Source organism: Miniopterus natalensis, chromosome 2 (genome assembly GCF_054644295.1).
Source record: "Miniopterus natalensis isolate mMinNat1 chromosome 2, mMinNat1.hap1, whole genome shotgun sequence".
In the NCBI taxonomy this organism is placed as follows: domain Eukaryota; kingdom Metazoa; phylum Chordata; class Mammalia; order Chiroptera; family Miniopteridae; genus Miniopterus; species Miniopterus natalensis.
In genome coordinates, this window is record NC_142082.1 from 169,981,471 (window position 1) to 170,007,622 (window position 26,152).

General features: G+C 40.5%; 1 protein-coding gene across 1 annotated transcript in view; it reads left to right on the forward strand.

Annotated features, from left to right (window-relative positions):
* The window catches only part of CFAP54 (cilia and flagella associated protein 54), a 214,072-nt gene that overhangs the window by 117,111 nt on the left and 70,809 nt on the right, over positions 1-26,152 (forward strand). Inside the window, exons 41-51 of the mRNA XM_016221795.2 lie at positions 124-315; positions 1,994-2,081; positions 2,372-2,581; positions 4,398-4,464; positions 6,558-6,740; positions 8,466-8,552; positions 12,659-12,781; positions 16,549-16,602; positions 21,179-21,386; positions 23,244-23,323; positions 24,846-25,015. Of these exons, the coding sequence (XP_016077281.2) occupies positions 124-315; positions 1,994-2,081; positions 2,372-2,581; positions 4,398-4,464; positions 6,558-6,740; positions 8,466-8,552; positions 12,659-12,781; positions 16,549-16,602; positions 21,179-21,386; positions 23,244-23,323; positions 24,846-25,015 (1,462 nt within the window). The remainder of the gene's footprint in view (positions 1-123; positions 316-1,993; positions 2,082-2,371; positions 2,582-4,397; positions 4,465-6,557; positions 6,741-8,465; positions 8,553-12,658; positions 12,782-16,548; positions 16,603-21,178; positions 21,387-23,243; positions 23,324-24,845; positions 25,016-26,152) is intronic.

Sequence of the window (26,152 nt, forward strand, 5' to 3'; positions counted from 1 at the left end):
GTCTCAGCTACGTAAAAATCTTTCCTTTCTCCGCCCTTCCCATTTCTACTACCTTTATCTTCACCGTCAACTTCCCTTCTTCTTTCCATTTTAAATTTCTTTTCAATTTTCCCCCATGCATAGGAGACAAAGGAGTTAACAATTCAAAATTCTCTACTGGGAAGGTGGAGTTCTGCCTGGGGACAGAAGAGATGCACATGCCAACGCCCCCCGACCTTTCTCAGGAGCACTTCCGCGTCTTCAGTTCAGTGGAGAAGAGCAAACTCCCCTACTCACAACTCGGCCTCGTAATTTCTTCATATTACAAAACTATTGGTGAGATTTCCTCATTATGTATATATTTTCAGTATGTTCCACCCACATGACTCTTGGGTTACATTTGGACTTGACATGTTCTTTTTAAAAATAGGATGAAAGAGCTTGCAATAAAATCTGTTCCTCATACCGTTGCGGGCAGTGACAGCAGGGTCGAGTTGATGTGTCCGCACCTCCTGTTACCCTCTTCCCCCAGCCTGGCTGTCACACTGGGGGATCCTAGGCCACCCTCCTGTCCAACCCCCTTTAACTGTGTCTGTGAGCCGCTTGTTGAGTTGTGGCCACTGTCGAGTTCTTTTGCTCTGCCTTAGCTGATTTCACTTTCTTTGTCTTTCCAATTGGTTGGGCTTTTAGGAATTCAGCAGTATGTACTCAACCCACATTGTAAACCCAACATCTCCCCTTTTTTATAGCAGACATTTTGTAATTGCCTCCTCTACTCTCTCCAGTAAAGTTTATATTTAATGTATTCTTCCTACATGTATTATTTCCCCCCCAAAATCAACGCGAAGCTCTAAATATAAAATAAGGGATAAGTAAAGTCGCTTTATAATAGAAGGATCTATTGTTGGGAGGGAAGTGCTCAAGCAGCGGAAGGTGCATTTAAATAATCAGATGCTCATATCCTGTGTGTAGGTTCACCACGGTGTCACAGCTGCGAACACAGAGCGGTTCCTTTGTTATACTGGTGACACATAGCTTCAGCACTGTTAATTTTGGTTACATAATTTTGTAAAATAGGAAATAAATCTAGGTAAAGTTCTGAACAAAACAGTATTACAGTGTGTGGTTGCATTTCTGGCAAATTCAGAGCATTTTGAAAACATGCAAATATACCCTTTTTACATATGGAATGAAGTTAGACATTAGACTCAGGTAATTGCAAACAAGTTTCTCACCTTTTTCTTCACTGTAGGGGAGGGTTCTGTGTGTTACAGGCCATCCAGTGTCTCTGGTCTTCACCTACGACGTACCAGATGTCCCATTGTGACAACTAACGAAACCCTTCCTAAGATTTCTAAACTACCCCTAGGGGGCAGTACAGCCCTCATTAGAAACCATTGCCGTGTCGGTTGGGTATTTTAGCTACACATCCTTGAATGCATGCATTCATTCATCAGAACCCCCTCAATCCCTACCCCCACCTCCCAGTTCAAGTGATATTAAAGATTTGCTTTTTTTGCATTTGGGTAAGAGGAAGAATCGGATGTGCTGTAATCTTGTCACGTCCCTGCTCAAGGCTCCCATCTGCTATAGACTAACATCCACATTTTCCCACAGAGGCATCTAGGAACCTCTGTAACGTTCCCACTCTTTCCTTCCTTCACCACCCCCCAAGGAAAACCATACTGTAGCCACACATGTCATTTCCATATACTCCCAACCCAGTCTCCCTTGCACACCTCTTCTGCATTCTCCTCTCAACCATTTCTACCCTCCTGACTCTTATTTCACTTTCTCCATGTTTCTCACCTGTTGTTAGACTTAATCTCCCACTCCACTGCGTTCAAAGAGAACATCGTTTACTCTCTGCATACATGTCATTTGAAGGCACTACTAGCTTGCATTTGGCTTCTGCACACAGTTAAGGAAAAATACAGTTGAAAATATTCCTGCAAATATAAAGGAAATATTTTTCTGGAACTGATATTTGTTCTTTTACTTGATTAAAATACAGAGGTTCTCCAAACCAGCAATCAGAGAAGTCTTAATGTCCAGGCATTGCATCAGCTTGGAAATCTTTTCGTCTTCGCAGGAAAGAAAAGGTAGATTTTTTTTTTTTAGGGGTCTACAGAACAAGGGAAAATTTTGTTTGAAAAAAAATTTTTTAATTGTAAAAAATATTGCCTCATAATTTCTAGTTCTTCAATGATATTACGTTGCTACATTTTTTTCTTCAAGTGCTACCCGAGAGAAATGGTTATGCAGACATAATACACGGTGGGATCGATTTTAATTAAAATGTTTCTTCAGTGTACTCACCTTCCCTTTTGGGAAGATTTAATGATACAGGTCTGGGAGAATGCTGCTGCTCAATGCTCTGTTCCTGTCCTAGGGCTGCTTTTAAATGTTGGTGTCAAGCTCTTGATGAGATATTCAGGAAGCAAGACGTGCTGCATACGTGGAAAGAGTTGGGCCCCTCGCTCAGCTGTGCCCCCGATGGCGGTTCACCTGCGCGTTCCAAAGACTACAGTGAGGAATTCCTGTCAAGAGTTGGCATTTGGGGATGTTCGCAAGGGGCGGTCATATCGGCAAAGATAGCGCAGTGAGTGTGATACTGGTGATCGGCCCTGTATCAGGTAGCTTCCCTTTGTGGGGAAGCTCAGTAACCCGGGGTAACCTCATCGCAAAGTCTTTTTTAATTGTTTTTGTGATGTAAGGTAACACGTTCATAGGTTTTAGGAATTAGGATGTGGGGACTGTTACCAGCCTGTCACACATATATGAAAGTCTATCACAATGCCTTATACCTAGTTAGCACTCACAGATATCTTAACTATTTGATTAATGTGAGACATTTAAAAAGCATGGAGGGAGTGGTGCTCGCCTCAGCAGCACATGTACTGAAACTGGGACCCTGATGAGAAGAGAAGCAGGCCCCGAGCAAGGACAAGGGGCACATTCGTGAAGCGTTCTGTACTTAAAAATAAAAGCATGGAGGGTAGAGGCACAGGTTTCCTTCACTTCCCCAGCTACGGTACATTTATTGCTTAACTATAGGGTGTGGTCTGGTGGGCAAAAACCTGCATGGTATTTTGAGCTGTAGAGCAAATTTAAAAAAATAAAACTAGTTAATGATCACATTGTTTTTCGAAAATTAACATCCTTGAGCAGGGGAAGTAAATTACCTAGTTCAAAAGTATTAACCAGTAAAGACTTTTTAAAAATTTGTTAAGTTTGATTGTCTTGCACTCCTGGGAAAGAATACACCACACACACACACACAACCCCCACAAAGTCTGAGCTCATGACTTAGTAGAGCTTGACAGCAGCAAATAGAAAGGTTGAGAAAGGTTCACAGCTTGAAAAAGAACTGCTGTAGCATTCCGGCCACTGGGCACCTCAGCTACTCCGAGCCCCTGAACTTACTGTCTACTGATATTCAGCCAACGGGAAGTCATTTCCCGATTACGCAGCGGAAAGTCTGACTTCCACAGGATGTACAAAACTACAGGGGCTTTGGCTGGTCTCAGAGATTCCCTGACTAGAAGGAACTGTTCCCCACCACTCAGAAGGGCAAACACCATGTTCGAGAATCCATGTGGAGAAGCTGAACTCAGACGTTAATCAACATAGTTAATATGGTGAAGCCAACTGGCTTCATCTAAATAAGACGTAGAAGAAGGTCATGTGGTTTATAGCTGCAGATGTGAATTTTGAGACCCACAGGAAAAGAAACCCAAACTCTTCTATTAGACTTAACATGAGGCAGCAGTAAATTCAGAGGCATTACCTTAATCTTTGGTGGAGGGATTTAATAGATAGTGTCAGTGTGTCCATAGAATACCCCAGAAAACACAGTTTCAGTCTTTCAGAAGGAATTATCTAGCCATACTCATTAAAAACTTCAAAAGTGTGTACCCCCTTTTCCCAAAAACTCCACTTCTAGGGATTTATCCAGCAGAATTAATAGGACAAGCGCTAAAAAATGTAGGTACAACAATGTTTACCTCAGCATTGGAAAATATCAAAATGGCAATGAATATTTTTACATTATGGTTAAAAATATCAAAGTTCTCTAAAGCAATGATGTAGCTCATTATGTCCATGAACAGAACATTTGTTTATAAAGTAATATGTACTGCATAATTCTAGTCAAAATGTATGTGTGTGTATAACTAGCAAAAAGTCTAGAAGTTGGAATTGGCCATAAGGTTGCCACTAACCATGTTTAGGTGGTAGGGTTATAGGTGATTTTTTGTTTCTCAGTATTGTAGGTCTTATAAGAGTATGTAGCACTTTTAGAATAACAAAGACTGTTTTAATTTTGGAAAGTCTGTGAGTATTAGAGACAGATTTATATAAAAACAGTTTTGAAAAACTGTCTGTGGATCAGTTTCTTTTTCTTTACACTTATTTAGATTTACTAAGGTGTTGGACGTCGAGAAGAGATCCAGCAGTTGCATTTTGTCTGCAATACTCTTCCAGGTAACACTTGATATCCATCTTTCTATAGTAGCACGACCATCCACTCAGCAAAAAGAAAGGGCAGGAGTCTGTCATATTCATAAAGCATCCAGGCAGGAAAAGAGCATGACCGTTGATAAAGTATCATAAGCCCACCTTCCCTCCTCTGGCTGGACCCCGAGCAGCACTTTCCCCTGTAGTATCCAGCAGGGTCCATTTCTCCTTGAGGTAACAGAAGGAGGAGTTTTACAGATAAGGAAACTGAGTCTCCTGTCTGTGGTAAGATCACATTGCTAGTGAGCAGCAAAGTTGGTCTGTTTGACTCCAAATGGTTGCCTTAGGTGACCTCATCTCTGAGTAAAGTTTTGCTCAGTTGCACGGTATAAAGTATGCTATGTAATGAAAGCAAAAAATAGGTTGAAGGCTACAGAAGTATGTAGAGTGCGTGCAGTTCTTAGGATTTGGGTTTGACTTGACTGAAGAAGAAAGGAGCTTTTATCTGAAATACAAGACATTTTCAGATTCAGGAATGTCACCGGGGCCTTTGCAATGTACTGAAGGCTCTGTTTACTTTGAAGTATGGACACCCTTGTTCTGTGTATCAGAAGAGTCTGATATCTTATGAAAGCTGTATGGATAAGCTCTTTGGGAAAGGTTTCTCTGAATGTAAGGCCAGACTTTTCAATTTCCTTCTGTTCCGCTCACCTCTTGCCTGAGCTTCAGAGGGAAGAGGGGGAAGAGCAAGGGTGTAAAGGGAGCGATAAGCTGATTCTGACTCCGCATAGCACATCCTTTATGAACAACACTCCTTGTTCTTGAAAACAATGCAGTTTATGTTTTAGAAAATAAGTACAGTTGACCCTTAAACAACCAGAGGGTTGGGGGTGTGCTGACTCCACATAGTCGAAAATGTGCTTATAACTTCACTTCCCCCAAATTTAGTTGCCCCTCGGTATCCATGGAGGATCGATTCCAGAATCCCCCACAGGTAGTAAAATCTATGGATGTGTAAGTCCCTATATAAAATCCAGTCAACCCTCTGCATCAGCAGACTCCCAACTGCAGATTGAAGACAGCACAGATACTTATCGAAAAAAATCTGTGTATAAGTGGACCCATGCAGTTCAAACCTGTGTTCTTTAAGGGTCAACTGTAATTTAAAAACGTATGTCACTTTTTGCTTAATGTGGACATATTTCTTAGTAATAGTACACCTAAAATACAAATTAGGTGGTGGAATTTATTTTTAAAGACTTCTTAATTTTTTTTTATGATTTTAAAGCACATTTTGTAAAACTAAAAATGTAAACAACTGCCTAGCATTTTAGAGTAGATACCTTATAACTCTGATGAGCAATCTGATGAAAATTCTTTCCTATATTTACATTAAAATAATATTAAATGCATTTATCATCAAGAAATTTCAGTTTTTAAAGATAACATAAGAAGCACTCCTAAATGTAAAGTTTGGTTTTGTGTATTTATCTTGTTTCCCAACGTCTAGTACAACGTTCTCCATATAAATTACTTAAGAAATATTGGTCAAATAAGTCACCTTTTCAATTAATTTGGTTAAAATTCAGAATTACCTCTACTTGATTTAGACTTTTGAAATAAGTTGTGTCCTCTACATAGAGGTTGATAGAGTAAAAAGAACACAGTTTTCTGAATTAAATCGATAGGACTTTGAATCTTCTTTCTGCCGCCATCAGCTGTGTGACCTCAGATAAGCTGTGTGAGCCTCAGTTTTGCCATGTGTGAGATAATGACCCTGCTAGGGGTTGGTTAAACAGGATGAAGTGAGGGAGTGTAACAAATTTACCAATCGTTCCCAACACAAATCTCTCTCTCAGCAAATAACATAATATAATGATAGTTTCTTCTGAAAATAATAAGTATCCAATTACCATGGAATTTAAAAGGCACATCCTAAGTGATAAAAACATTTGGAACCTATTACGGTGATCATATTAATGATAAGTGCTGTTTAGTACAGGGTGGAGTGTGTCAGGCACCCGCTAAGCACTTTAGGAAGTCATATATGTACTTGTCTTTCTTTGTCATTGTTGCAGATGCAGTTTATAGCTCTTTGTTTCACCTTTCTTCACTCTCAGGGTTTGCTGAGAACCACACTCCCACATCCCAAAGCTGAGCGTTGCTATGCGCAGTATGAAATCACTCAGCTTCTCCCAGGCATCGAGCTCTTCTCGGATGTACACCGCGCTGACATCTGCTCTGTAGTGGCCAGTCTGTATTATGTGATACGCGAACTGCACTTTGCTAAGCAAAATATAATAGTAAGTAATTGATAACATCAACAATTCTTAATTCACTGCGGGTTTTTTGCCCCACTTACCTTATACTTTTCAAAGTTTGTTAATGTTTGGTCAGTTCTTGTTTAACGTTTAAACTCTATATTCAAGATTTTTATCTGTACTTCAAATTAAAATATATTAAGATTCTTTGACGTCACTGTTTTCATTGCATTTTGGATTAGAAAACAATGTCTATTTGATTTTCTTCTTTTACTCTGTTTTACCATTTTTTCTTAAGACATTTGGTGAAACTGATTGGGAAGGCTCACTGGTCTCAAACAGAGGAATCTCGTGCACCGGAACTCAGTGCATTGTCAGGCAGATCATACCGGTGCCAGAACTATGAGACTATTTATTTATTGAGATAAATTTATCCTTGCGTCTCTTGTCTTTTCTTGGATGAGGGTGTATCTTAAGTAAACAGCATATTCTAACTGTGAAATAAAAGACAGACATTTCTTAATATCCTAGGAAATTAAAAAATTCCAATAAAACTTTTTCCCTTTGGGGAAATGAACCACTACCTGTATATATTATATATTATATAGTATATACCATAAATTTGTAGTTGATTGCATTTTTAAAACAAGTTAGTATGCTCTAGCTGTTGGTCATTTTATACTTTTCTCCTTTGTTTTATTTTTCCTATTTTTCTCCTATATGCTATTTCTTCTACTTTTATATCTCTTCTTTCGCCATTTGCTTCTTAATATCTATTCTGTATCCCTTTCCGCTTTTTCCCTTTCTTTCATAATTTTCATACCTACCTTCTTTTTTCACATATTGTTTTCTATTCTCTTGTTCTAAATTCACTCTCTCTCCTTATATTGAAAAGATTTATTTTTCCCTGATATGAGCTGTTAAATTATAAAGCCATGTGTTAAAGTGGAGAGGTTGATAAATGCTTTTAACAGTTGGCAGATTTGGCAAGAAATTGTTTATTAGAAAAAAATAACAAAGTGGTGCGCCTCTCATTGTTAAGGGGATTCATTTCTGGGTTTAGAAAGCAGTTCTATCCCCTGGGTGACCTTTAGCTGCCTACCCATATTTATATATAATACATATCACTGCACTGAAAAAGAAATGAGACTTTTTTTCTGTCTGAAGCTTAAGAAATTGAGAACATTTTTCTGAATAATTGAACAATTGGCAACAATAAAATGTTGCGTGTTTATTTCTCACTAAAGAAGAGAAAATCTCAAAGGTAATAGTCAACTCATTGTTTTGTGCTGCATTAATTATAGAAAAAAGGTATTGTGTTGTTTTTATTGCATAATTGTGGAAAAATGTATTGTATAATGTTTGAAATATTTAGGATCAGTTCTAATTCTTTTTAAAGCTGTTGCTATGAGCAGCCTCTTGCTGACTGACAGAGTTTTGTTAGCTGAACTTGCAGGACGGAAACAGTTTCCATTTTGTATTATACCTCATTTTCACTTTTCCATTTCTAAAAAGATGTGAAACCTAGGGTTTGTGTACTAAGTGGCATCTACTAGGAACTGTAATTCCCTGACAGCACTTTATAAAGTTCTGATAAAATAATGAAGCATATGCGAAGCAGAACATTTTACTTATACTGAACAGTATAGTCTCCTAGCATGGAAAAGTCAATCTCTATATTACATAACATCTCCTACATTATTTGGCTAAATTTTATTATTGGATTATTAACTCGATAAAATATCTTTTGTTTTTTTTTGTTGGTAGATTCTGCCTCTCCTTGCATTGTACCAATATTTTGTCTCTGGAATTTGCCAAGACTTGGTCAGAAATCTAGAAGTAAGAATCCTCAAGGTATGTTAAGACATTCAGTATTCTTGAACTGCTAAAGATACTGTCATGAATCAGTTTGGCTCTACTACTCATCATAATAAGCTGATGATAATAATACGGCACACTGATATTAAAAAGGCTTGCCCATCGTTATAATAAAGTACGAGAAAGAGCCAGTTAGAAAGGTTTAGATAATTTTATGCTTGGGCCTCAGTAAAGTGAGGGGCAGCTACACCTGGTAACAAGGCCCACCCACCACCAGGCCGCCTGGAAATCACCACTTCTGAAAGATTGGAGACAAATGAGTCAGTTGTCTGCAGTTTTGTGAATTTTTTGCTAAGGATCTTTATGTATATTATGGTATACAATAATTTTTAATTGCACAGAAAACTGAAATGACAAAACACACAGGCACTAAATTATAGTGAACTATGGGACCTAGGAATCAGATGAGGTCCTTTGCCTTCAAGATTTGTATGCAGTTGGCCTGAACCCCCTGTGGAGTGGGAACCTCTAGCACCTCACACTCTCTTCCCCCTTTCCCAGTCAGCTATGGTCCAGGCTCCCACTGCTGTTGAGCTTGTTTTGTATGTGGGTCCAGCAGATTTTCTCCCTGTTCTGCACATCGCCATCTCTAATGTGGGACAAGATGTGCAGAGCCAGCTCTTGCACTTGGGAGTGAGTGGCTCCAACATACTACTGGCTCACCCCTCCTTCTCCTTTGGAAATGCCCGCCACCCATCTTCCCAGATGGTTCCTGTTTTGTAATGGGGGAAAAATAGAATTCCTTTTAAACTGTTCTCTCCATCCAGACCCTGCTTTGCGCCTATGTTTACGGACCCAAATAGTCCATCACATCTTGTTTCTAAATAAAGACAGCACCTTCCCTAAGAGGAATTCTGGTGCTGACTATTAAGATAATACATTTTAACTTGGGAATAAATAATTCATTACCAGCCACGGTACCTTCCGGATCACCATTACTGAATTACTGAATTCTTAAGAGCTCTTCTGCTTTTGAATTTCATACAACTTTTCTCTCCTTTTTAAAAAACAGTGCTCTCTTCAAGATTGCCAAATCCTTGAATGCAGGGCCTGTATTTATTTACCTATTTGTTCTGTATAATGTCCTGAGTAATAAACTCGTATCTTTGATATTCAGTAATTATTATTGAATTTGAAATCTCTAGACGTTCATCAAATGCCCACTGTCCACATTCCTTAGTGTTTAGTGGGAACTCACCTAGAAGATACTGGTAAATATTTATTGCTTCACCTCTGAAACAACATTTATTGAATAACTTTTGTATAAAAGCACCTTGTTAGTAACTCTAGTCAAAGAAATGTAGCCTCATGGTCCTTGCTTATAGGGATGTAACAATAAGGCAGAGAGGACAGATACACAAAACAGTAACACGTGCACCTTCCCCTGATCATTTCCAAATAATTATGATGAGCACTGTCTCCAGGAGTTTGAAAGAGAGGCAAATGGCTGTGGGTCTCTATCATTCACAAGTAGATAGGATTTAGGCTTGAAAAGAGTGGGCCTAACTAAGCAGGAGAGAGGAAGAAGGGAACATTCTTGGCAGACAGTAGTGTGGAAGACAGGTGAGAAAGTATTGCCTTGTTTCGGGGGGAGTGGTTTGGTTAGACTGGATGGAGGTTTTGAGTAGGGAGGTTAGAGAAGACAACATGAGACTAGCAGAGGTCCACAATGTGGAGAAAACCAGAGGCCAGGCTTAGTTTCAAACTGGGACACAATGTGGAGGCTGAGCAGTAGGAGAAGCGAGGAGATTGGGGCTAACAGTTTCATTCTGGTCTGTGATAAGAGGCAAGCATGGAAGGCTTGTAGTGACCATTAGTAACATGTCCAAAGGAGATGCAAAGAGGCACTGAAAGAACAAAGGTTTTGGTTAAATGACTATTTTTTATTGGATTGTTAACTTGACAGGACCACTGACAATTGTTTTTGTGCTAGAGTAGCTTAAAAGCCACTGAAGAACTGTGGACTCCACTCTGTAGCCTTGGGTTGGGAGGGGGAATTAGTTGTAGAATTTGATCAGAAGGGTGTGACCAGATGTCTCTGGGAACAGTGTGAGGAGCTGAGTGAGATGGAAGTGGGTCTTACTGGTGCAGTAGGACTGGAAAACCCGACTAGGGTTTTAACAGAAGTAATGAAAAAGCACAACCAATGCATCAAACAGAGGAAAGGAATGACAGCCTGTGTTCGCAGGTCGCCTGACCTTTCTGGAGTAAATTGGGGTCAGTGAGTGGGAAGAGAGAAAAGTCGCAGTCAGGAAATAGCAAACAAGGCTGCTTTTTGACATCAATCAGCAGTGGATCACGCTGGTAAGCTTCTGCAGTGCCCCAGCAGCTTTCAGGGAAAGCTTTCAACCCCCTTACGATCCACTGGCCTGGCTTCACCATAGACCTGCCAGCATCTTGAAAGATTTTTTTCTCTCAACATACCCAACATTCTGGAAAGGGTATCGTTAGATCTGTATTTGTGTGAGTGAAGGGTTGATTTATGAGTAGTTTTTCCCCCCATCTGGCTTGTTTGTGTTCATAGTGTTGGTCATTTCTGAAAACACACGTCCACTATTATCCCCGTTGCTTTCTTGAGTGGTCACATTGGTCTGATAAACTGAAACCAGAAGTAGCCTTGACCGTTGCAGGCATTCTGTGTACAGCAACCTGATGGTGCAGACCAGAGGAGAGTACCCTTGCACAGGTGTGAGGAAATGGTTCCTCCAAGGGCAGCGAGAAAGGTGTTCAACCAGAAGTCAGAAAGAGCTCATGTGACTCCCTCATGCCTACTTTGATATTCTGTGGTGCTGGGGAGAGTAGAGCCCGAGGTGTCTTGGCAAGAACCAAAGTACGCAACTCAATAGACAAGAAGTTTTCTCCACTGGAAATATCCTCCTGACCCTTTATGTTTTATGTTCATGTTATTGCTACATCTCATTTCCCCTAACTTACCTTCTTTTTAATTTCTTTAAAATCTCTACACTCTTGAGGTTCCACTAGCTGTGTTCAAAATAAGTCAGGTTAAGGCCCTGTCCTGTTCAGTGTCTCTTGTAGCTTCTTACCACCCAGAGAATGAGGTCCCAAGTCCCCACTCTGGTGTCCAGGCCCACCATTCACACCTGTTTCCCAACCCTCCGCCCCTCTCTCTGAGCTCCTGCCACACAGGCTGTTCCTTGAGCTCACCAACACCCCTAGAGCGCTCCTGCCGCCACCATATGCCCTTGTACTTGAGGTCCCCTCAGCACATTTTCTCTCATGTTTCTCTCCCTCACATCATTCCCAGATCTTCTCTCAAAGATCTTTTCCTCAGAGTTCTTCCTGACCACAGTTTTGAAAGTAGCCCTTTTGTCAGTACCTTCAGTCCCTCATACTGTGTATATCTTTTCGTATCACTTAAATTTAGCTAAATGCACATCCTGATGGAATGTAAACTCCAAGAGGGCTTGGTGCCCAAGAGCGCTCAACAAACATGTTAAATGAATGAATTTGGTCAAGAACTTTTTTCTTCTTATCATTTCCTGATTCAAAGGTCTGCTGGGTTATATTCAAAATAAGCCATGTACAACGTATAGTTACCAGTTAATTAATGTTGTTAAGTATGTTTCTTTAAAATCGACAGTGCCCTTAATGATGGTAAGAAAGCAAGTTGTTGCCTCTGTGTTGTGGAGGTCATCTCCCAGGGCCTTTGACTCTCCTGAGTGTGAGAGAACATCAGGAGTGTTTTGGGTTTTGCTTCTCTTTTAAACCATAGTTCACCATGGGAACATAAAGATAAATTCAATTATTTTTTAACTCTATCATATTTATATGAAGTAGCCACATTTGATAAACACCCATTGTTTTGAATAGTCTCCTGCTGTTGTTTATTAGCTTCTTGGGCTCTCGCACATGTGAACTGGCTTCCACACAAACCCGTGCATCTCCCTCACCCATGCTTACTAAACATTAATTCACAACACGTTACCAACACTAAGCACACATTTGGGATCTCAGTTGATGGTTTTCCTCTAAAATTTTTATTTTATAAGTAAAATTTTTATTTTATTTATAAGTAAAACAAAATGTTTCATTTAAAATATTGTTTTTCCTCTCCTTTAAAGATTGAAGTCCTTATAGATTTAAGATTCTTTTCTGAAGCCTTTCATGAGATGTCCCAGATTTTTTATGGAAGAAACATGCCTTCCTTAATACCTGCCGGTTCTAAAGCTACTGGGAAAGTGAAGGTAAACCTCTCAGTTTGTTTCAGAACCATCGCTTTACCTTTTGAAGACTGCATTCCTAAAATCCAGGGCCTGCTTCCACACAGGTGTATTTACACGTCTCTGGCACTGTAGACCTCTTTGTTAAGCCTGGCTCTCCTCAGGTTCTCACAAGCTTTCATTGGTCCGGAGTGGAAGGGTATCATGGGGGAGTGAGTGTGGCCTTTTACAATGAAGTTCTGGCTCTATATTATAGTTATCATTGATGGTCTCAGTAGACACATCTATCAGCCACTACCGCTTAGACTTTTGTGTCTAATTTTATAATTTCTGGTTAATATTCTTAGTCAGAACCGCTTCTCCTCATGTTTTTGTTTGTTTGTTTTTTAAAGTGTTTTTTGACTTACATACTTTATACCAAAGAGTTAAGCATGTGTTTTACAAATTTCTTCTGATTTCTGTGAGGAGAGGACATTCCTCTATTTTGTCTGCTCTTTTTTGGCTTTGGGCAGTTGTTTTACCTGGATTGCTTAGTTTGTATCTGTAAACCAGATAATTGAGGCATCCTTAAAAATGAAGACTAGTGTTTACATTTAAATCAGAGTGAACTATTTCTTTCCTCTGCTTTAGTTTTCATGGCGACCTGGGAATCACTGGGTGGTCTTGTTAGAGGGAGATGCGTGGACTCTCGGGGGCCAGCAGTGAAGGGAATGGGAGGAGGCAGCAAGCCAGTGTCCTGGGGGAGACTCTCCGGGGGAGTGCAACTGGTAGACATGTGCTGGTGGGGTTCCAGCTTGCAGAACCTAAAGAAGCTGGGGAATAGGCTGCAGGTCCTGAAAATTACTTGCTGAAGCTGACATATTTACATACAGTAACATTCGTTACCGCGGCCTATTCCCCTAGAACGCCTCTGCTTGCTTCTCTGCTGACTGCGACAGCATGTAATTTACTGTAGTAGGGTAGTGTGAGGTTACCTACAGAAAGTCCTAAGGGGGACGTGCAGTAGGCAGTAGGGTATGTGTGTGCGCGCGTGTGTGTGCATCTGTCTAGCTTTTGAGGAATCAGCTGGGTTTTGTTCATTTTCTGTGGCATGAATGAATTCATTTACTTACCTCGGTAAAATTAGCAGTGTTTTCTTGCTTGCTTCTCAGTCAACAGCCTTTCCCTATTGTAAATAGTTTATGTTTTGTTATTAAAATCATATTTTAGTTTATTTAAATATTTATTGAGAGCTTACTGATGCAGGCACTATTCCAGGCATTAGGATAGAGCGGTAAAAAGATAAATAGAGCTAGAGCCTTCCTGGAGGCATATTACTCTCGGACAGTCCAGTGAGGAAGACAAACAGTGAACATATTAAGCACATAAATATGTGTCAGGTGGTTATGTGCTGTGAGGACAGTCAAGCTGAGTTAGGACGACAGAGTGTCTGGAGCAGCAGGTGGCTGTTTTATTGAAGGTGGTTTGGGAAGTCTCTCTACTAAGGGAGCAGTGAGGGGGAAAGATTTGAGAGAGCAGCCTTCCATAAAGGAGGAGCTACTCCAAGGCATGGTTGAGGAAAATCAGGGAGGCCGGAGAGGCTGGAATAGAGAGGGGAGGAGAGGAGAGGAGGGGAGCGCAGGACCTCCCAGGGCTTGGGCAGGACTGGAGTTTACTCTAAATGGGTGAGACCTTGCGGAGCTTTGAAGGGAGGAATGATGGGGTAGGAATTAAATTTCAAAGGGCCACTTTGCTTGCTGATCAGGGACTAGACTGGATGAGCATGGGTATAAATGGGGAGACCAGGTAGAAGGCCTTTGCAGATAATCTGATTGAGATGGGGCGATGGTTGGGATAAGGTGGTGAAGGAGTGGGAAGGGGCCCAACTCTGCACATTGTGATGATGGTAGAGCTGACAGCACTTGCCGATGATGGCTTGGGTGCGGGATGTAAGAGAAAAGGATCAAGGGTGACTACAGAGCGGTCAGCGTGAGCGACTGGTCGGAAGAAGTTTTATGAGCTGAGAAGAGGAAGACTGCTCCGGCAGGGGAGGGGCAGGGCCAGCAGGAGATCCCCACTTCACGTACAGGTGGGGAAGTAGTGTCGGTAGGTGCAGAGCATTTACGATCTGGAATTCAGGGGAGGGTTTGGGGCTTCAGGTAAATTTGGGAGAATTAGCGTAGAGATTTACAGTCATGAGACTGGATAAAATCAGCTGGGGATGGAGGCAGATGAAAAAAGTGGGAGTCAGAGAAGTGACCCTTATGGTTATCCACATTGAGAATTCAGGAGTAAGAGAAGGAGAGAAGCCAGGTGGGTAGAGTGGGAAACAAGACAGAGTTTTCAGTGGGCACTGCTTTCACCAAGATGAACAAATAACCTGAAGCCAATTTGACAGGTAAATTCCAGACTTCTTTTTTATCAACTAGTTATCATGAGGCAAAAGTGTGGGTGCGTTGTCTCCCAGTGAATTGTGACTTCAGATTTTGTATTTTCAGAGTTAATTCCCAGCTCTACTGCTTCGGTTGGGAATTTAAAAAGTGTAATTAAAAGAGGAAATGTGTTCAGGGTTTATAATTAAAATAGGTGTCAATGTTATTAGGTTGCAGGCTAGTTATTTAAAGAAAGAATGAATGAATTAGATTTCAGTTGTAAAAGAAGTACAGTAGGTCCTCACTTAAAGTCATCAGTAGGTTTTCAGAAACTGCAACTTCAAGTGCAATGATGCATCATGAAGCCACTTTTATCATAAGAAAATCGATATACAGAAGAGTTAAGTTCCTCTGGCGTACTTCTGGTCACAAAAACAGACATCACCAAACTTGTAAATAAAGGCCCCAAACACTTCTAATATTGATGATTAAAATAAACGTGAGCTATACACACATGTAAGAAAGATTAATAAAAACAAGTAAGATCATGGTTTTCCAAATAGGTAGCAGAGCCTATCGAGGCAGCTCAGGGTGCCAGGTGGGAACCCACCCTGGACAGGTCGCCCTTCTTCAGACTGGGACAATTTAGACATTCCAGTTAACCCCACATGCACAACTTTGGGGTGTGGGAGGAACCCAGAGTCCCTTAAAAAACCCCACACAGACATGGGGGTAGCGGGCAAACTCCACACAGACAGTGGCCCCTGCTGGGGATCAATTTTCTTTTCTCATCAACGTTATAACAAAACAACGTTGAATGAAACAATGTTATTCGAGGACCTGCTGTGTCTGAAAAAGTCTTACAGATTATTATTGGACTTCTCACAGGTGTTTAAAAAATTCTGTCTTTTAACATTATACTCGTTGAGATTCTGCTCTCATCACCAACTCTAAAGTCCCATCAACTCTCTTCAAATTATACCACCAAAGATCTCCCCTTGGGTTCACTTGCTCATCAATGTATTATAGAGATAAAGAATATCTTCAAAAAAGGGGAAAAATTTAAAACACTGCCAACACTTTCTTTCAATCAGAGCTATATGTGTCGTCTTGGTTTAGGGGTCCGGCAAAAGCAGATCCTGAGACAAAGATTTGGAAACAAATACTGTAGTATATTTGGGAGGTAGTTCCAGAAAGGATGGTGAGTGAGTGGGAAAGGGCGGAAAACCATTCCATGGAGTATTAATGAGGTCACTGCTGTAGGCAGTGGGGGCCCTCAGAGAGACCGGCCATGTACAACTTTGGGGTGTGGGAGGAACCCAGAGTAGTAGTTTGGCAATAAAAATGATATTTAAAATACGTTTAGAACACAGTAACAATTTTATTTAAAAGAACACTCAATATTCTTGTTTCTAATGTTAATATTTTGTATGTTGACAGACATTCCAGTCATTTGACTCAGGAAAACCTCTTACTAGTAAAGAAAATATACAGGTAAGGATAACAGTAGTTTATAAACATTGGATATGTGCTGTGGATAATTTTTTATTTATTTCAATCTATTTGGTAGCTTTAATCTTTGTTTTTGAAAATCCTGTATGTGATATGCTCTTTTATTTCTCAAAATGCTAAGGCCAGATGTAAGATTGTACCCAAACTGATCTGGTTTTCAAGTTGGGCAAATACCACTTACTGCTCCTAGATTTTTCAATTACACAAGTATTCAATTTGTTCATCTAGTCATGTCAAGTGTCTAACTTTGACATTTGTCTTGGTTACCTGCACAAGAATGGTTGGCTTTGATGGGAAGAACAGGATTTTGTATGTTTTGAGATCACACACTTGTTCAGTCCTGCTTTTACTCATATCCTTTGCCCTAGTCTAAGACTGCCTCTCAGCCAGTGGTTTGAAAGGTTTTCTTTTCTTCTTTTACTTAAATTTTTTTATTTATTGAGATATAATTGGCATATCACATTATGTAAGTTAAGGTGCACAACATGTTATTTTGATACATTTACATATTGTACTATGATTATCACCCTAGAGATAGCAGCTCCTCTGATTTCCACAATATTTTTTACAAAGAGAGGGCTAGACTGCCCATCTCAGTAGGTTTGTTCTTGTCAGTAATTGAATGATTGGGATTTGAGCTTTGATGACCTAGTAGTATTTAAATAACTTGAAATAATAATTTTTAAAGATCTTAGGACTACTGACAGTAGAAAGTGTTAGAGCATAAGAGTGGTAGTGCAACCATTATTCAAAGGGGTTATGGACAGGAAAGGGGCTCTTACAGCCAGGTAACAGGTAATGCATAGAGACAGGTTATTTTAATGCTAGGAAACAGCATTCTGTTTTATTAAATAAGGTATTTATTTTTATTAAGTAATTTTGAGAGACACTTCAAACTTGCTTTATTATTGTCCTCCCTAATTTTGATAGAAATATATCACATGTAATTTCTTAAATGTAATCTTATTACTTTTTTATTGTTCATTTTATTCCACAAACTTTACATATAATTATGCTTCAGATGATTCCTTGTTTTTGCCTTAAAGTTTACTTTAATGTATAAGCAAGTTACCTGAAATGAAAGAGCTGGTATTTGAAAGATACAAATACATATTCATATTTCATTTTAGTATTCCAAGATCTTGGATTTTTAAGAATATCTGTTTTTTCCCCCATCTTAAATGCCATGAAATCCTAAAAAACACTTCTTAAAAAAGTGGTTTGGGGTCTAAAAGGAATGTCTGCCTGATCTTTTTTTTTTTTTTTAAACAAAAAGACTGACAGTATAATGGAAAACTGATTTCTATTAGCTAATTAATTAAAACAGAACTATTGGTCTGCTCAAGACTCTTCAGATTACACTTTACATTTTTTTGCATAGTGAGAGAAAGGAGTGTTAAATAGCATTTCTAATTAATCTTCTTTTGATTCTCAAGTGTTTGTGTGTAATTGTCAAGACTCATTAAATCACTGCTGTGGAAAGAAAAGAGAAGAGAAGACTCCCCACCTCCCCCCAAACAATCTGTAGTTCTTTTTCTAGATCCGGAATATCGACCATTTTCCTAGTACAACAGTTTGTTACCAGCTCAGGCTCCGTGCTGCTCCAAGTCTGCCTCCTCTGTATGTGCTCATGTCCACCCTTCAGAAGATGTTAAGACAGGAGAAGGGACAATGGCAACCGACCTCCTCACTGCCAACATTGCCTCAAACTCACCCCAACAATGAGATTGTATTTTTAGTTCACATTAAGCAAATCCTTTCCCTCTTTCCTAGAATAGACAGCCTCAGCATCTGCATTTTATATTAATTCAACAAATATTTAATAAGAGCCTATTGTACACAAGGCACCACTCTAGTGCTGCCAAATAAACACATCAATCAACAGTACAAACTTCATGCCCTCAGGATGCTTCTGTTTAAGACTAGTCATAAACATATAAGTAAGCATTATAAATAAGTAAATCATTTAGTATGTTAGAAGGTAAACCATGCTATGGGGGAAAATAAACCCAGCAGTGCATAAGGGGGATTGGGAGCATGGGGCTAGGCTGGGAGTTATAATTTTAAATGGGGTGATCAGATTAGTCTTCACTAAAGTGACATTTGTGAACAGACTTGAGATAGGTAAAGACTCAAGTCATGTAAAATATGGAGAAAGAATAATCTAGGAAGAGGGTACAATGAGTGCAAAGGCCCTGGGGCAGGATTGCCTAGCTCGGTGAGAAACATCTTGGCTAGTGTTATAGAACTGTGTGAGTGAAAGAGAGCGGTGGGAGATGAGGTCGGAGAGGTAACAGGGATGCAGTTTGAAAAGGGCCTTGTAGGGCCTTTGTAACTTAGGTTCTTACTCTGAACAAAATGGGGAGCCACTGGAGGGTTTAAAACAGAGATGTGGCCTGATCTATTTATGTTTTAAAAGGATCACTTTAGCTAATCTGTGGAGCCTACTCAGCACTACATACTGTTCTCGTGCTGTCAGTCAGACACATCAGCCAATCAATAATACAAATTCTCCACCCTCACAGAGTTTATATTTGTGTGTGTGTGTGTGTTTGTGGGGGAGACTAGAAGTACTGTTTTGGACATGTTCAGTTTAAGATATCTGATAGACATTCAAGTGAAGGTATTGAGTCAGAAGTTGATTATATGTGTTTTGAGTTCAGAAGAGAGATTGGAGCTGGAGAGAATCACTTTTATTTCATCTGCATTTAGATGAAATTAAAACCATGAGCCTGATTAAGATCATCTAAAGGGAAGGAGGGAGGAGACAGAAGAGGACCGGGCCCTAAGACATGCCAGTGTTAAGAGGTGTAGGAGACTAAGAGGAGCCAGCTAGGAAGGCTGACGAGGAGTGGCCAATGGGCTAGGAAAGAAATCGAGGGAATGTGGTGGCTTGAAAGCTAAGAGAAGCATTTTCAGAAGAGGGAATGATTTATAGTGTCGAATTTTGCTGATGAATCAAGCACCATAATTTACTGAGTCCTAAACATGCTTTTTTCTTCTTCACGTTTAACATCTCTGAAATTGGAATGAATTTACAGTTGAAGCCATGTAATGGTTTAATTGGCATATGAGATAATGTCTTGATCAGCAAATTTCAACCCTTTTCATCTCATGCACACATAAACTAATTCCTAAAAGTCAGCAGCACACCAAAAAATATATTTTTTGTTGATCTGACAAAAAATAGGTATAATTTTGATTCATTCACACTGGACAGCTCTTATTGTTTTGGCTGTTGTCATTTTTTTCAATTTGACAATCTAGGGAAAAGGGGTCAATGTCCCTGACTAAACAGTCAAGTACTGCATGTTTTAAAAATTCTTGAAGCACACCAGTTGAAAATCGCTGTCTTAGATTGTATGTAACATGACATAGGAGGACTAAGAATTGGATTGGATTTAGTTAAGTGTAGGCCAGTGGCCACGGTGACCAAAGGGTTTCAGTGTAGGGAGGGAGCGGGTGTACAAGCAAATGAAAGGGGAGGATTAGAATATTGACAACTCCTTAGGTTGCGCTGTCAAGAGGAGCAAGAATTGAGGGAGCAGCTAGAGAGAAAGTCAGGACATGGGGTTTCTGTTTTTTGAGATGGAGAAGACAGCATGGCTGTGCTGATGGGAATGTGACTTAGAAAGGGAACATTTATGATGTAGGGAGAATGGCTGCGTAGGCCAGTGGGGACAGGTTCGATGGTCTGAGAGGCAGGAAGGCAGGCAGAGTGGTGGGACAGGTGCTTGGGTGGGTTGGAGAGATGGCGGAGCTGTGGGGTCTGTGGACACTACATGGCTGCTTCAGTTTTCTCAGTAGAGGAACCAAGGTCATTAGCTGGGAGGGACACTGGGGAAGAAAAGTTAAATTTAGAAACAAGGAAAGCGTGAAAAGAGTTGTCTAGGAGAGAGTGAGAATGAATGGACTGGGGAAATGCAGAACGGTGACCAGGCGGCACTGAAGTCTGGCCAGGAAGTCAAGGTGGGACCATGGATCCTGACTGCGCGATTTCCTCAGCCTTCAACTGCAGGGTGCACGCCCCCAGGAAGTTCTGTGTTGGCTTTTGCCAGGACTATGATTTTGCCAAGGAAGTGCGTATGCCCAAGATCGAGGGTGGGGAGCTGAGTTCTGATAACTGAGCTCTGATCTAAGCTGGGTCGTGAGCTTGCCCATCCACCAATCTTCCCATTGGTGCCCTCGTAGCTCTAACTTACACTAAAGCAGAGCGGCCAGCGTGCACGGCTGATGAGTTTCTGCGGTTTCTCTATTTTGAAGGTGTCTCCTCCCTCGCTCTCAGCCCTGGCTCACTGTCATTATGTGGCAGGGCTGGGCTCATGAGGCACAGGCCACAGATTGGTGGGGAACTGCAGAGGCGCTGTGGAGCTGCTGGAGTGGTTCCAGCGCCACGTTTCTCTCCATAGACTTGCTATTTATGGTACCTCACGGCTGTCCCTGTATTCTTCCACTCAAAACCAAACAAGGAATGCAAGAGGGGACTGAAGCTAATAATATCTAAAAACAAGATTTTACTTATTTGCCTTTCTAAATTTAATTTCCCCCCATTTTTTAGGCACTTGATGAATTAATAAATAAAGGCATGCCTCAAATTCTGCTTACAGTTGGCCATCAACACCTCTTATATAAGTTTTCTTTTGTTAAAGCATACTTTTTAATAAGTGTGGCTGCAACAATAAATTGTGTTCCAGAAAATATGATAAAAATAGTCAACCAAGGATATGTTTCTGAGAGGAGCAAAACAAACCTCTCCAACTTGAAAGGTAACCTTTTGTTTTATTGTTTGCTTGGTTTTCTCCAACTCTGCCCCTCTCCACCCCCAGTAATTCTTACGAACAGTCTAGTATCTGTTCTTCCATATTTTCTCTAAGCTTATTAATGTTACACATCTATGTTTGTGTTTAGGTGCATGCCTATCCATATCATCCATATATCTCCATATCCATGCATTTTATGTACACACACACACACACACACACACACACATACACACACAAAAGGGATTTGTCATTTATTTACAAATAATATATTTTTATATTTTTCTGTATCTTGCCTTCCTCGTCCAGGAAAATGTTACTAAAACTGCTCCTAAGTCAGCTGCTGTGCTTCAGCTCACTATACGGGCTGCGCAGTGTTCTGTGCTGTGAATGTCCCATGGTTATTCAGTCATTCCCCTGTTGATGTTCATTCACTTCGTCTCTAGAGAACAGTGCTAAAGCGCCACATACCCACATGATATAGTGCATATTTCTATGGGATCAGACACCCATGGATGGAATTTAGGGGCCATAATGTATATCTGTTTTGCAAATGGATTAGATGTCACCATAAAAATAATTGGTTTTCACCATCAAGTATGATGCTGACTGTGGTTTTTTTTCATATATGTCTTTTATCAGATGGAGGAATTCCTAGTTTGTTGAATGATTTTTGTCACGACAGAGTTTTGGGTTTTATTAAATGCCTTTTCTGCATCTTTGTCTAGTTTTGGTATCAGAGTAATATTAGCCTCTGTTTTAAAATGTAAGTTTATTGTTTTTCAGATATGGGGAGGCCAATAGATTAGGAGATAGCTTCCACTGAAAACACAGTTTGTTATTCACAGCTCCCAAGAGAAGGGACATGCCACAACGTGGGAGGGCCACATGGGAGGCAGAGAGAGTGAGGAAGAAGGGGGCAGACTCCTCTTAGGGTTGCTGTTCATCTCCTGATGATGCTCATCACAGGGTTCTCCATACCGAGCTCCAGGCGTTTGTTTTCTATCTTTGTCTCTCACTTTCTTCCTTAGGGTCCTGAGAAGACCCAGTCGCAGGTCTTCCTGCTGGGCCTTTCCCAGTGCTCAAACCCTCCCTTAAACTCAGCTCACCCCTAGCTCAGAACCTCCTAATGTAGGAGAAGAGCCAGGGAGACAGAAGGGAGGAAGTCCGGTGCACTCAGTTCTACGTTAATCTAGACTCCTTCCTACCCAGTGTTTTTAGGCAGGTAATTTTTGCAGTGATTCCTAGTCAAATAATGATGTGTAGTTTTTTTCTCTCTCCTGTAGTCTAGAAGCCAGGTTCACCAAAGCAGGCAAGGTCTGGGATATAAATTCTCTGAATTCTCCCTGGCTCGGGATCAGGGCTGGCTTTGGATTGGGGGGCGGGGTAGGAGGTGAGATATTTGAGATTGTCGATTGTGCCATTCCAAATGGTGTCAATCTCCAGTAGAACTGAACTCAAGCTCTAATTTAAGTTAGAGCTTGTGCAGCTCAGTAGAACTGATGCTTCCAAGAAGATCTTACTGAAATATTATAAATATCTAGAAGACCTAAAATACTTTGAGGACCTTAAGGGTTCTGGAATCCAGGAGAGGAACCAATAGCTGATCACTTGAATAACATCCTCTTAGCATCTGAAAGATCCTTCCAGAGTTGTCTGCTTTGTTGTAAGAATCAGCCTCAATTTTCTAATATATGATGTTTTTAAACTATTTGATATAATAACATATTTCTAATTATCACTGTGAGGTTTTTAGCATTAAATTTATGGATGGTTTCCCAATTAATGATGAGTTTTATTGAGAATTAATATTTAAACTAACCACAGATATCCTTGGTTCTTTCAAAATTTTGTGTCTTATAGAGCTATGTGTGAAGGATGAAGGAAGTACATTTATTTATCCTAGAAAAGAGAAAGATGAATTAACCCTTAATACAGTAAAGGTAAGTTTTAAAATGTTTTCAAAGCATAGTAAATCAGTTACCAAGATACACACTCTTCGGCAGGGGACAGGCCCATTTCCTGGGTTGTGCTTGCTGTTAGGAGACCAGGTAGCTTTTCTCGCATGAGCGTGGGTCGGGGTAAGATGAATTCTACCCCCAGGAGAAAAGTCAGATACCCGGAGGTGTCAGACTTTCCCTGTACAACCTGATTAGGTGCTGCAGAACATACGATTCTTTATTTGATAGGATTTCCATACCGTTTCTCATTTCTTGACAATAACAGTGATGACAACAGCGACAAAAACAGCTTCCTCTTATTCAGCGCCTACCACACCACAGGCACTTCACACGATTATTTTCACAGCTCTGTGATGTAGGTGTTACTCATTGTGAACTATGTTGCGCTGAACCATGAGAAAACTGAGGCTTAAACAGTTAGAAATTCACTAGCGTTACGCAGCTAATAAATACAGATCATGTCCTTGACCATCATGCAAATTGGTCTAGAACTTGTATAATATTTACTGCTCTGTACCAGCAAGATTTTAGAGGCCTGTTCCTTGAAAGATGGGTCGGTCCCTTCCTGTTTTACCGTGCCGGGTGGCTGTTTGCTATCGATTGTCCACTGTAAAATAACCTTCACGTTACCAGGTAGGTGCCCATGGTTTAACTTGAAATGTAGCCGATCCTTATTGGTCACCATTTTGTTATTTGCTAATTTGCCAATGCTAAAGTTTATTTGTAAAGTCAATAGTTACAGCTCTTTTGTGGCCATTTGTGGACATGAGCAGAGCATAGAAAAATGTGAATTGCCCAGCACACGCATTCCAGGCTGGGTCCAACAAGGCAGTGCTCTGAGTTTTTGTTTCCACTCTCATACTCTAAACATGCGTCCTTTTCATGGTCTATTTATTGCCACATTTTTTTGAGTTTTTGTGCTTTTTTTGTTGTTGCTGATTTTATCATGTAAAATGACCCACTATTCTAGTGCTAAAGTGCTGTTTAGTGCTTCTGAGGGCTGTGATGCACCTTATGGAGAGAATAAGTGGGGGAGTTAAGTTTCAAGCAAGCATTAGTTATAGAGCTACTGACTGTGAGTTCAAGGTTAATGAGTCTATAATATATATTAGTGTGTCTTTAAACATAAACACATATTGAACAAGGTTACATATTGGTCAGTGACCAGAGGCTCCCAGGGACCTATCCCTAGGAACAATGGTTTGGTTACTTGCTAATTCAGTGTTTGCAGCAACTTTATTGACCGTAACTACTGTAAATGAGCATGTATGAGCATCGGCTGCGTGTGCAACGAAGGGTCACTGTTGCACGTGTTTCTCTTGCCATGACTTGCCTTTTCCCTCCCTGTTGCTTCTTTGCTGTTCACTGATGATGATTTTCAAATTTCCCTTTTGGTCTCCCATTTTGTTACTTTTTCAGCACAAAAAAATATTCGACAAGTAAGAATGAGACATTATTTGTATTATTTCTGAACTTACGTAATTGTGAGGTCTTGTTTTTTCAGTCAGTTTTACTGACAGAAGCTGAAGACAGGCTCAACTCCCTTGTGTCAGAGATGGAGAGTCCCGGCCGCAAGAGCCTCGCGCAGTGTTCGGCGGGCCAGCTGGAGGTGGTGGTGCAGGCCCGGCTTCAGCTGGCCGCCGTCGCCCTGCAGAGACACCGGGCGGCCTACAGGCGAGTCGCAGTGCGCGGAGGGGTTTCTTCCTCCCCGCGGTTTGCTAAATATACCTAAAGTGTATAAACTCATAGATAAATAGAGCCTACTTATTTTTATTATTCAAGGAAGTTTTAATATTAATCATTATTATTTTTAAAACTACGGGTTAAAAATTTGTGTTTCTTTTTAAACCTTCTTAACTTTTTTTATTATACTGAAATTCCATGCATTCAACTCGGTGCGTTAGATTCTGAATTTGGAAGGGAGTTAATTTGTAGGTCGTCATTCTCTTCAACAAGGAGCAGGCCCTGGCTAGTGTGGCTCAGCTGGTTGGAGCAGCATCCCATACACGGAAGGGTTATGGGTTCAGTCCTGGGTTAGGGCGCGTTCCTGGGTTGCCGGTTTAGTCCTGGTTGGGGTGCATACAGGAGGCAGCCAATCGATGTTTCTCTCTCTCTCATTTCCTTCCTCTTTCTAAAATCAATAACATGTGCTCAGGTGAGGATTAAAGGTAATAACAGAGCCCACCTGCAGCTTCTGCAAAGAGGCAATCAATTCAGCAGAAACCCCTTTTTGCTTTGATTGGAAACAGAATCATCAATGTGAGCCTTGACTGAAGGTCATTCCGTGATTAACCACATCTAAATTTGATTTTATGCTAGAAACAGTCTAGGTTTTTAGAAATTTATAATTTTTGTGGTTTATGACTGTCCATAAAGTCTGCTTGGAGCAGTGATCCTCTAAGCATGGTCTGCAGATCTCTAAGGGTGTCCCTGAGACCTTTCCAGGGGTCTGTAAGGTCAAAAGTATTTTTATAATAAAACCAAGATGTGATTGGCCTTCTTGTGTTGTAATTTGCATGATGCTGCAAAAGCAACGGTGGTAAACTTCCGGCATCTCCCTGTGAGTCAGAGCCATCGCCATGCTCATAGTCATTACGTCCTTCACTGCCACACACTTGCAATAAAAAGAAAAAGGGCCAGTTTCACTAAGAATGCCTTTCATGAAGCAGTGGAATCTGTTTCATGTATAAGTCCTTATCCTTGAATCTACTTTTAATATTCTGTGGGAATAATAAATGGGAAATACACCTAAAGCACTTTTATTGTGCATCAAAGTTTGATAGTTGTCTTGAGAAAGCACATATGTGATTG